This window comes from Leopardus geoffroyi, chromosome E1 (genome assembly GCF_018350155.1).
Source record: "Leopardus geoffroyi isolate Oge1 chromosome E1, O.geoffroyi_Oge1_pat1.0, whole genome shotgun sequence".
Classification (NCBI taxonomy): Eukaryota; Metazoa; Chordata; class Mammalia; order Carnivora; family Felidae; genus Leopardus; species Leopardus geoffroyi.
Genome location: NC_059330.1, coordinates 20,317,901 through 20,330,968, shown reverse-complemented (window position 1 = coordinate 20,330,968; position 13,068 = coordinate 20,317,901). Strand labels below are relative to the sequence as shown.

At 39.8% G+C, this 13,068-nt stretch overlaps 1 protein-coding gene across 1 annotated transcript in view; it reads right to left on the bottom strand.

Annotated features, from left to right (window-relative positions):
* The window catches only part of PSMD11 (proteasome 26S subunit, non-ATPase 11), a 30,603-nt gene that overhangs the window by 15,379 nt on the left and 2,156 nt on the right, over positions 1 to 13,068 (bottom strand). The window contains exons 2-5 of the mRNA XM_045488076.1: positions 12,623 to 12,724; positions 6,527 to 6,651; positions 505 to 576; positions 74 to 131 (exon numbers count right to left, since the gene is read on the bottom strand). Coding sequence (XP_045344032.1) covers positions 74 to 131; positions 505 to 576; positions 6,527 to 6,651; positions 12,623 to 12,724 — 357 coding nt within the window. The remainder of the gene's footprint in view (positions 1 to 73; positions 132 to 504; positions 577 to 6,526; positions 6,652 to 12,622; positions 12,725 to 13,068) is intronic.

The following is a 13,068-nucleotide window of genomic DNA, read 5'->3' as shown; positions in this document are numbered from 1 at the left end:
AAGAGTGGCCAGGTTCAGAATACATTTATTTAGCCAGCTAGGATGCCTTATTACTTTCTACCAGCTTACTTACCCAAATGCAATGCTTCCTGGTACCTCTTGGTATCAAAGTACAAAGACACCAGTCTTGCCTAGGAAAGAGAAAAGGCATTGACTGACAGAAAGAAAGAAAAAGGCCAAAGAAAGAAATCAAAGATTGACAGTCACAGAACTGTTACTGTTGAATACACAAGTCCTGGAGAGAGCACCAAATCCAGCCCATTATCTCCTACCATGGCCAGTGATTGTTAACTTTACTGTGCTACTGCTTACTCTTCTGAGCCAAACAGCAGGTCTATCTCAAAACTGCCACCAGAGTATTCTCCTGAGTGGGATTACTATCAATAACCTTTGGCTGCCTGGATAATACAAAATTACTGAAAATACTTTTGATCAGAATGGTGTTAATTACATTCACAGTCTAATGCCCAAAGACCTGAAATCAGTACTAGTGTAGGCACATACCTCCAAAGCTTGGCGTAAGAAAGTTCTTTTCTCTGATTTGGCCCATTCGATGCACTCTAAACACAACTCGACCTGCAATGAAGAGACAGTACGTGCAACATTATGTCCTCACATTCTTCCCACAGACCTTGCTTTGGAGAACAACTTTAATTCCCTCCTTATATGTTACCCATGTTGCTCTGTTTAATGTCACAGGGGACATGCCTTGATCCACAGTATCTCAAAGTGTAATGGTTATATCATAATGGAGAATCAACTTGGTTTTTTACACACAAAGTATTTTTGTGCTTAGATTGTGTTCTTTTGGAAAAGAGCTTCCTCTTTAAGATTCCTCTCCTACCTTCCCAGAAGGAACCCAGAACTTCCAACATATATAGCCCTGGAATATAGATTTCTACAATGGATGAGAAATCTTTAAAGCAGAAACTTCTGCAAATAGTAACAGTAATGTGTTAATACGAACCCACTGGTAATAAAGGGGAGAAATTCTCAGACTAAGCACAAATGCCTTGTTCCTAACACTTGCTTATATGACTCTAAAGGCCCTTTCCAATACTAAGAAGTGCAACGAACCGATTCATCATCACAATACAATACACTTAGCACATACTAAACCGAGTAAAACAAAAAAAAAAAAACAAAAAAAACAAAAAAAACTAGAATTAGCCTAGCACTTAAAAGGACTTTCAAGCTTTATTTAATGGTATGCTTTGGGAGCACATGGCTGGCTCAGTCGGCAGAACATGTGACTCCTGATCTCAGGGACGTGAGTTTGAGTCTCATAATGGGTACAAAGCCTGCTTTTAAAAAAATGAATAAAAATAAATAAAGGTGCTTTGAACCCCCAGTTCTATCTGCCACCCAAACAGTGATATAACATGCAAAGTAACTGATTTAAAGGAGTGTTGTCGCTAGATGGTCTACATGCCATCAGGCATCTGTGACATCTTAGCTTTGAGAAAGTACATATGAACTACTTATATCACTTATATACATATTAAGATCTTATGTCACTTCCGTTGAGGCAAGTTTTGTTATTAAGATTCCTAATGAAAGCATAAGATAAAAAGAAACTGAACTTTCTAGAGAACTAATTGCTAATACAACAGGTCTTTAAATCCAAAGTTCTCTTAAGAGGTGTGTAAGGAAGGAAAAGGAAAGGAACATAATCCAGATTGATAGATCATCTGCCTTTAGATCCTAAGTTCCAAGCTCAGTGAAGAAACAGATGACATTACATGGTATTTAGCGGACTCACCACCATAAGAGTCACTGGAACCTTTACAATTCACTGAGGCCCCCTGGTGGCTACTTAATCTCCAGCACTAAATTCAACTGACCTAATAAAAATTCTACAAAAACTAAAATAAAAGCAAGCCAACCACAATTTCAGTGTTCTGCATTATGTTCTGAAAAGCCAACCTCAAAGTCAGATCAGTTCATAATGTGAATGGAACTGAAAATACTTTGCTGAATGTGTTTAACAATGAAAATACAAGAGTCCTTAGTCCTGTAAGTCTTGGGAGGGCTAAGAAATGCTTACCATGCCAGTTTTACACAGGGAGCTTTTTCAGAGAATACAAAAATGGACGCCGAGGCTCCTGATTCAGTAGTCTCGAACAGAACCTGGCCACTTGGATGTAGACCTCTAGTTAAGAAACACTGAATTCTACTCCAGCATCTCACCTGTCTCCATTCCCCTGAAAGTCTAGATGTCAAGTGACTCGCTCAAGGTCACGTAACAGCTACCGGGATCAGAACTTGACCCTATCTCCAGTGCTCTCGTTCAGGTCAGTACTGGTATTTCTCCTAAAGCAGGGACTTTTTTACAAACTGAACTGAGATCTGTTACCCATTACAGGGGTGCATATTCTGCACTATCTAGGACTGTAATTGGTGACACCAGCGCCTCAAATTAAGTAAAAATTTTAAAGGCCATTGGCCTTGCTACACAACTATTTTGTTTGAGGCTTTGTGCCTTGTTAATGCTGACAATGACTGATAAAGGGGATAAGAATGTATGAGAAGCCCATGCTTCTAGAGGAAGCCCTTATTTGAGTACTAAACTTTGATGTGGGCGAAATCAGACATTTAAGTTTTCTTTTTTTTTTCTTTTTTTTTTTTTAAGTTTATTTATTTATTTTGAGAGATGGGGGAGGCACAGAGAAAGGGGGAAATGGAGAAAGGGAGAAAGGGAGAAAGGGAGAATCCTAAGCAGTCTCCACTCAAGGTCAGTGCGCAGAGCCCAATGTGGGGCTTGAACTCACAAAAACGTGAGATCATGACCTGAGCCGAAATCAAGAGTCAGGCTCTGACTCCCAGGGCTCCCATTCAGACATTTAAGTATTTTTAAAATGACTTTACTAACTAAATCCTTATGGGAGAAAAATTACTACTATTCCAAGTCTGAAGTCCTCTAGCATGAACTCCTTTCCACTGAAATAACTGTTTCAATAACAGGATTCAATATAAGGTTTCTTAAAATGTACTATTGTGGTTTCAGCTGGATAGACTATACCAAAAAATGGCTTTCCATAGTCAATTACCTAGAGATCCCTGAAAGGTAAAGTTAATTTTGAAATTTCAGTTTACAGGGGTGCCTGGGTGGCTCAGTCGGTTAAACATCTGACTCTTGATTTCGGCTCAGGTCATGATCTCACAGTTCATGAGTTCGAGCACCTACATCAAGCTCTGTGCTGACAGTGCAGAGCCTGCTTGGGATACTCTCTCTCTCCCCTCTCGCTGCCCCTCCCCTGCTCGAGTGTGCACACACGCACTCTTTGTCTCAAAATAAATAACTTAATTTTAAAATAAAATAAAAAAATGAATCTTTTTAAAAAATGAAATTTCAGGGGCGCCTGGGTGGCTCAGTCGTTAAGCGGCCGACTTCACGCAGTCCGTGAAGTTTGAGCCCCGCGTCGGGCTCTGTGCTGACAGCTCAGAGCCTGGAGCCTGTTTCAGATTCTGTGTCTCCCTCGCGGTCCGTGAGTTTGAGCCCCGCGTCGGGCTCTGTGCTGACAGCTCAGAGCCTGGAGCCTGTTTCAGATTCTGTGTCTCCCTCTCTCTGACCCTCCCCCGTTCATGCTCTGTCTCTCTCTGTCTCAAAAATAAATAAATGTTAAAAAAAAAAAAAAATTTACAAAAAAAAAAAAATGAAATTTCAGTTCACTCTGGCAAGAGTCAGGTTCAGTCCCCTCCTCACCCCAATTCTCCACTCCTCTCCCCTTGCCAACCATCCCCTCACTCTCTTACCCCACCCCCTTACGTCACACATACATCCTCACTTTCTGGGCTCCAACCCTTAGTGCTGTAATTGACCCAATCCTCACCTTTTGGAATATGACAAGCTGAAAACTGTTCTGTAGATCTATCTGACTTCTGCTCAATCCCCAATCAGAAAAAGGCAAGGAAAAATTCCCTCCTCCAACCTCTTGGGTACCAAACTCCCCAGCATAAAACTCCTAGCCCTCTTAACAACGTTCTGAAACAACTTTTGCCTCAGGCTGCAATACTACTGTGACAGGGACCTATAACTTGCTTCCCCATCCTTTCCCATCACTCAATCAAATATTAAAAGAACCTAGATTTTTCCAAGATGAACACTAGCTCCAATTTCCCCAAGCCAGAGACCCTGAGTCCCCTAGAGAAATGTAGTAACAACACACTTTTATCTCAATTCAATAAATTTATGTCTTAATTCAACAAAGTATCTCCTAAGCATCTACCACAGGGAAGGCATAATCCACACACTCCTCCAGCAAACACTAGTTCTGTAGCTCCTCTGCACCAAACTACTCTAAGTACCAAGGGTACAGCAATGGACAGGACAAAGTAGCTACCCTCACGGAACTTATATTCTAAGGAGTAAACAGATGTTAAAAGTAAAATAAATATGAAGAAAAGTAAAGCAGAGACAAGGATATGTTAGACAGGAGGACCTAACCAGACATGGGGCCACATGATAAGGCCAGTAAATCCCACTAGCCAATTACAGGACAGTGCTAAATTATGATTTAATAGACTTCCACAAAGGAGTAGGAAGACTGAAGATTGAACAAATGCAGCTCTATCCGTGGAGTTAACTCTACACTCTGTGAAGGGACAAATTCCAGAGATGTCGGTGTACAAAGGAGCAGCTTTGATAATTAATTTTTCCTGCCTAAAAAGTTCCAAGTAGGGGCACCTGGGTGGCTCAGTTGGTTAAGCGGCTGACTTCGGCTCAGGTCATGATCTCGCGGTCCGTGAGTTCGAGCCCCGCATCGGGCTCTGTGCTGACAGCTCAGAGCCTGGAGCCTGCTTCGGATTCTGTGTCTCCCTCTCTCTCTGACCCTCCCCCGTTCATGCTCTGTCTCTGTCTCAAAAATAAATAAACATTAAAAAAAAATTAAAAAAAAAAAGTTCCAAGTAACACACATCAATCTGTTTCACACTAATGTTTCTTGGTCAGCCCATTATAAGGCACCCTATTTCAAACAAAAGATGGTGTCACTTTTTCATGAGAACAAAGTATGATAAAAAAATTTTTTTGAAAGTTGAGTTAGATTAGAGTAACACCCCTTCCTTTAAAATCACTTTTTTTTTTAAGTCATTCATAAAAATAGTTCTAATGCTTTGGTTCAAAAGGCAGCCATCTAAATATTATCTATTTTTGGGGTGTCTGGGTGGCTCAATTGGTTGGGCATCTGACTTCAGCTCAGGTCATGATCTCACAGTTCGTGGGTTCGAGCCCCATGTTGGGCTCTCTGCTGTCAGCACGGAGCCTGCATGGGATCCTCTGTTCCCCTCTCTCTGTGCCCCTCCCAGCTCACACGTACACACGCTCTCTCACTCAAAAATAAGTAAACATTTGGAATAAATAAACAAATAAATAAATATTTTTGACCTACCATCGTGAAACATAGTTCTGCCACAAATTTGAAGACTTCTCTACAAATGGATTTTCTAGAAATAAATTTGGTGTATGGTATTTAAACTAGGTTTCAAAGAATTGTTAAGACTAGAGAGCAGATTTTACAAAAGACCTGATTTCAAAGTGGGATCCATATGTCCTAGATTTCTGAAATTCATTATTTACTCAATGTTTACTGTGCCCTTTCATACCTTTTACTTGTATAGCCACAGAGATTACAGCAAACAATTAGACATATAACCAACCAGCAATTCCTACCCCTGTCCTTACATATCTGACATTTTATGTATTTATTGTCTGCCTCCCTCATTAAAATATAAGCCTCATGAGAGCAGTGACTGTGTTTTTACAAATGTATCCCCAGTACTGAAACAGTGCGTGGCACACAGCAGGCACTCGGTGACTACTAAGCAATGTGTCTATAGGAAAGACAACAACTATATTCTTCCTACAAACAGATTTAAGCAACCACAATATACCCTGTTTGAATCTGCTGCTTTTTACAGAGTAAGTTTTAACTTTGGTGGTGTCTCCTCCTGAAGTGCAGAAATACAGCTATCTTTAAAAGTTCAGAAGAGACTCACTGATTCCAAACAGGCACTGATTCCAAAGAGGCACTCTTCAATACAGGTCTGGTCTGAACTTGCAGACAACACGTACAGGTACACCAGAGTCACTTCCGCACACACAAGACACAAACACATGGATGCTCACCCCTCAATAAAGGCATATATGCGGTACAAAAGACGCCAGGAAGGGATGCCACAAGACTTAGTGCTCACAAGGAGCTTTGTGACACAGAATGAAAGGTACCACAGACACAGAAAACATTACAAAGGTGTGGCAATACAATACCTCAAAGACAAGAATCAGTTTGTAACCCTGATGTAATGAGGATTCCAGGGACCACTGACAATCTCCACTTACAAAGCAAAGCATGGAACAGACCCAAAGTATCAAATGCCCTGTAACAAAGAGAAACTGACATGATAAGTCCTGAGCTGTCCTCCCAGCTGTCCCTTCCACATTAGCACCACAGTGCAGGCAGGCATTTCTTTCACTGAAACAGATTTTTTTCCGTACGGTCTACCTTCTGCCATTAAAGTAGCTTACCTCCTGCCCTGTAGCTGCTTCCATATCAAGAAACAAATCAAGAAGAGATCGGACCAGACGAGCTGCCTTAGCCTTGCTGATGGAATTCAAGAAGGGTCGCACATACTTCAGGAGTCCTCCAAGCTCTGCGTGGAAGGTAATTCAGAAAAGAAAAAGTAAACATCAATATTAGAGACAAAATACCCATTAAAATAATGATCCAAGCTCATAAAATCCATCTAAATGAAGCATAGTAGGAACATAAAGCATTCTTAGCAGGTAACAGAGTAGCAAAAATGAGTCAACAATATATACCAAGTATGTATTCCATTCCGTACTCAGCTCCTGGATTACTATGAGGGCCCTGGGAAAAACTCCCGTCTCTAGGCCTCATTTACCCATCTTAATGAGAGAGAAAAAGCAAAGCCCTCCGTCTCAGAACACAGTTTTCTAGAAGGTGAAATATGCTGTGCTTCTGACACCTGAGGCGAAAATCACTCCCTCATAGCCAACAAATCTGATCAGGTTACAGGAGGGGTGTTTTGTTGTTGTTGTTGAATTTCCAAGTCCACCGTGGCAGCTCCCCCTTAAACAGATGAAGATTTTCAATTCCAGGTTTCCTCCTCCTCCCTTTTCAAAGTTCTCCCCAGGTTAGACTTTTAGCAATATCCCTTCCCTGGCACTCTTCTGAATAAACTTTTCACAGAAAAGTTAGGATGTATTCCCCTTAAAGATATACAATCCATTAAAGATATATTTAAAATTCCTCATTAATCTGCAAAGCTTAAGTCTTAAACTATGACCAAAACAGGTGTCCACCACAGAAGTTTTCCTCCTTATAGGAAAAGAAGGTGGAACAGTAATTTTAAGGGAGCATCTTTGACCAAACTATGACCAAAACAGGTGTCCACCACAGAAGTCTTTCTCCTCTTATACAGGAAAAGAAGGTGGAACAGTAATTTTAAGGGACCATCTTCAGAAACAAGAGTAAAAATTGTAGAATATTTCAACTCAATAACTAAGAAAGTATTTGGAATGTAGGTTAAAATTACTTTAGTGCCACCGCCTCTTTAATATTCTTCAATTGTGGACTCACCCTCCTGAGGATTCTAATTCAGGGCAAGCAAACCTCACCCTCCCAAGAATGCTAATTCAGGGTCCTGAAATCCTCATCTGCCTGAACAGTAACAGGATGCATGGGGCTGCGTCAGGTACCAAAGGAACTTTATACATAGAAAAGTTCATCTTTCTCTTCACTCTCCAGTACTGACCTTTGATTCCACTAAGGTTTTTCCCATTCTGCCACTCCATTCATCCCTGCATAGACTATACATGCTTCTGCTCTCATGTCTCACTCCTGCTGCATTCCCATGTAGAATTTCTCCCCCACCTTCTTGACCTATGTAAACCTTACATATCCTTTTAGGTCCAGCTAAAGTCCTGCTGAGTCTTCCATGACAACTCCAGACCACACTGATTTCTCCTTCTCAAATTCTTTTTACATTTATACAAATCTTAATTATATGCTCATAGCTTTAAAAAAAAAAAACTTCTTTAGTATTTATTTTTGAGGGACAGAGTCCGAGCGCAAGCAGGAGAGGGGCAGAGAGAGAAGGAGACACAGAATCTGAAGCAGGCTCCAGACTGAGCCGTCAGCACAGAGCCTGATGCGGGGCTCGAACCCACAAACTGTGAGATCATGACCTGAGTTGAAGTCAGACGCTTAACTGACTGAGTCACCCAGGCGCCCTCACAATCACAGCTTTTTAAAAGTAGTCTAGTACAGGAGCACCTGGGTGGCTCAGTCGGTTGGGCATCCAACTCTTGGTTTCGGCTCAGGTCATGATCTCACAGTTAGTGGGCTCAAGCCCCGCATCGGGCTCTGTGCTCAGAGCTCGAAGCCTGCTTGGGATTCTCTCTCTCCCTCTCTTTGCCCTTCCCCGACTCACTCTCTCTCAAAATAAATAAATAAACTTAAAAAATTTTTTAATAAATAAATAAAAGTAGTCTAGTACGATGTCCCTTCTCCCACAGTATTTCCTACTATGACAGAACAATTCTGAATAATCTCTAATGACAGAAATTGTTCAGAAAGTAGACTATTTGGATGTTGGTCAAACTAAATTGTTCCTTTATTTAAAACACAAGTCTGTACCCTCTTTCCACATGGCTTCAAATCTCTGAAGATAACTACCATTTATATCTCTCTAACTTTCCCTTTCTCCAACTTAACCATCTTTAGCTATTTCAACTCTTCCCCCAATGTCCTGGTTTCTAGATTCCTTGTCACTGAATAAACTCTAGTTTGCAAACATACCACTTGTGGTAACCCAGAACTGAAAACAACTCTCCAGGTAGGATCTGACCAGTAAAGCCATGGCCTAATTCTCTTGATCTCGCCACCACATGTAACACAAGGTAGCCTACTTCCTTTTTCCTAATAGCATTTTTTGTTTAGACCGAGTCCATTAAGGTCTTTTTTGCATAGACAGGTAATTCCCCATCTCCCTGTTTTGATAAATACTTTTAAGTATGCATCTTTATACTTACCACACTGAATTTAATCTTGCTGGCTTTGGCAATAACTCTGAATCTTAATCCTGTCTACTGTACTGAGTCATCTACAAAAACAAGCAGGCCTTCTGAAATGGCTTTAGCCATAATGCCAGATGCTGACCATAAAAATAAGGACAGATCCCCAGGACATGATGCTAGAGACTTCCCTTGAGGTTGACAAATGATTTTCATACCCTTTACCTATCATTAATATTATGGAAAATGTTCAAGTATCTTGCTTACATCAGATACGTAATCTGTATCATTCCTCTAACCCAGAAATGGGCAAACTTTTTCTGTGAAGGGACAGATAGTAAATATTTTCAGCTTTTTGGGCTATGTGGTCTCACTGGCGGGTACTCGATTCAGCCACTGTAGTGCAAAAGCCATCACACAATATGTAAACAAGTGGGTGTAGCTGTGTTCCAACAAAACTTTATTTACAAAAAACAGCTGGCAAGCCCCTGCCTATGGAGCTCTGCAAATCTACTGGTCTGATAAGGCTAACCAGAGAAGAGAATGGAGGTGAGTTTGGAATAATCCTTTCTTAATAAACCCACTGTCTTAAGTGATTAAAACCTACTTATCAAATAATCTGTCCCAGATATTAATGATTACCAGTTTAAAGTGTCTAGAAATTATTCTTCTCATTATCTTCATGCAAAGAGAAATAATATTTGCCCATCCTCAATTTTCTTAATACTTCTTCATCCTCCATGACTTTTCTCAGAATAATAATAGTGGCTCTATAAATATATCTGCTAGAACTACGCTTTTGATATTAAAAGACAAAAATTGTCAGAGCCTAGAGACTTGAACTTACTTAAAGAGACTATCTGCTCTCTCTTCTCTCACCTAACTTGGCTTTAATTCTCTTTCTGATATGTTCTTTCTCTTTTTGAAAATCATTTTCCTTCCTGGAAAAGGCTGAAGTGAAACATGAACTAAGCAGCCTGCCTTCCCTCTAGCACCTGCTAGCATTACGGTAGTTGCTCTAAGCGCTGAGTGTTACTCTTCTTACCCTAACCAGAAAACAAATGACCTCTTCGTTGCCAAAGACTCAGCAATTTTTTTTTATTCCCACAGAATCTACTGACTTTTTCCTGCTATTTATTTATATTTATATGACCAGAATTTCCTTTTTAGAACCTCACAGAATTCAACATAATCCTTTTAGAATCTCAGGCTATGATATCTGCAGATCCTGACCCCAGCCATAATGTCTGATGGTGCTCAGCACCACTTTCAACTACTATCATGCATCCAACCTTGCCTTATTCACTAATTCCCAAATGACTGCTGTAGGTCAGGGACCTTATCTTACATTTTTTTAATGGAGTACTTAGCACAGTGCTAGCTGTATATTAAATGCATAATAAAACAAAACTGTAGGTTGGAAATTGACATCTCTTCTCAGGGAACCAAAAATCAAAGGAAACAATATAAACCTATCAATTATGAATAGCAGTTAGGTACATGAATGTAGGCCCCGCGACTTCCTTAGAGTTTCTATTGTATATACCTGTACCCATCACACTCTTAGAAAACAATGATAAATAACTTGGAAAAGTTTCTGAAAGTCCTTATGATTCACCTGTTAAATCCCAACAGGTTGAGCTATACACTTCTAAAGTTCTCAGGTACTGAGTCACCAAAAGGAGAAGGGCAAGGAATAAGAAGATAAAATGAATAAATAAATAAAATTATAAACAAATTCAAGCAGAAATAAATAAATAAATAAAATTCAAACAGAATAGTTAATATTTTGGGATAAATTTTTGAAGTGTTGACTATACTACATGCTACTTGTAATTACCCGTGCTACTGGAGGAAAACAAACATTTGGATATTTCAACAACCGAAAAACCTTAAATCACTTTATCTGACTTTCTACCTCTTTCAAGAAAATTACCTTATTAATTATATTGTGTATGGACTAATTATCAAAACTATTATGCAACACCAAGCTCACATTAACTGACAGTCCAAAGAAATCCATAAATATGTTAAATAGGAGGGAAATCAGTCTAAAAAAAACAAAAACAAAAACAAAAAAAAAAACACAGGGGCACCTGGCTGGCTCAGTCAGAAGAGCATGCAACTCTTGATCTTGGGGTCATGAGTTCAAGTCCCATGTTGGATGTAGAGATTACTAAAAAAAAAATAATAAACCCCCAAAATAAGTAAATGAGTAAGTAAATAAATAAATTTTCTAAATGGAGGGAAAAAAACCAGTACCAACCATTGATAATCCATAAATGATTAACTACAGAAAGCAATAACCATTATACCATAAGACCATGAGCTCTGAAGTGGGACTAATTGATTCAGATCCTGGCTCTCCCACATACTAAATAAGTGACTGGGTAAGTTATTTAACTTTTCTGTGTTCAGTTTCCTTAGGTGTAAAATGGACAACTGTATCTACATTATCAAGTTGTTTTGAGGATGTAATAAACTAAATCATTTTTGTGCTTAAAAATGCAACTAGTTGATAGTAAGCATTTAAAAACTGTTTTTATCATAAATATTTTTAATGATATTTTAAATAAGATACAAAACCCATATAAACACATCCTCCCAATTGCATACATCTTTACTCAACTTTCTATTGCCTAAGCTTAATAATAAGTTAGTTATCCTTAACTGCGAAAAATCTTAGTTCTCAAGTTCAAGAAGTTTTGCTAACTTACACCTCCTGGGGAATATGATTTTGGGGAAAGTAATCCAGGAGGTAACTTACCAGAGCTTAATCCACTTAATTAAATAAGATCTAAATTCACTTTAAAGTTGACAAAAAATCACCCGTTTTAAGCTTAAGCAGCCTTCTCTCTCAACCCTATTACCACTTTACAGGTCAAAGACCCTTCCTGGTCTCTTATTCCAAGGTCACACACACCCATCATCAGAATAGCATCTGAAGCCTACAAAGTCAGTGGTTCAATTACAACTAGAATGTTTGGGCAATGACATGCACAGAGTCCCAGGTAACAGTGGAGAAATCTCGGGAAGGCTCTTTCCATTTGTTATCTTACTTACTCTGTATCAGGAAAAAAGGACTCACTCTCTCTCTCACTCTCCCCCCCCCAAAGAAACTCATACCTCTCTCGCTCACTCTCCCTCCCTCTCGCTCTCCCTCTCTCTCTCTCTCTCTCTTCGACTCACTTGGATGCAAAGTCCCTAGTCATTTTCAAGACAAGGGCCCAAGTCGCTATCCATCTTAAGTATAACAGAGCTGAAATCACTGAAGACTGCTGCTACTCGTGCTGCTGCCCTTATGTAAGGGAACACAGTGAAAATTCCAGCCAGAAGCAAGTCAGAGACCACCATATCCCAGCAGGGCCAGGAGCTTCCCTCACCCGCAGAACAAAACGGTTCCACGGAAGAACTGAGTTTAAAGTTCACCCAGCTTCCTCCTAAAGAACCGAAGCTCAACAAGTTGACAATAAAATGACTACCAATAAACTGTGTGGATGTATTCCTAGGATCCTTTACACAAACTTGAAAAACCTCACCCAACATTTCAGGTAAAAGAGAAAGCAAGCCATTTGCAGCACTTACCTGCAGCTTGTCCAGTCTTCGCCAAGAGAGACCCGAGTTCCAGGATACTCTGCTCTTTGACCTGCACTGCCTCCTCATCATTCTCCTGAATGTCACGCTTCACTAGGAGAGGAAAATGCAAACCTTCTTAAAATTCTGACAAAAAATGAAGACTGAGGGAAATTTCACCCTCACAAGACCAATTACAAACACTGTCACCAAAAGACAAGTTCTAGATAGCTAAAAACAAACAAACGCACAAACTCTAAAAGTGAAATCATCATGTGGGATACGTCCCATGTAAATCATAAAAATAGATTTCTCTCTGACTTTAAATGTGCCTTTTCATTCTATCAATTAGAATTTCCCTTACCCACCTACACTGAAATTTCCATTGCAGTCACTTGGTTAAAGCAAAATTCAAACAAGTTCTTCTTATTTGTGGTGGTAAGCCCCATGCTGGGCAC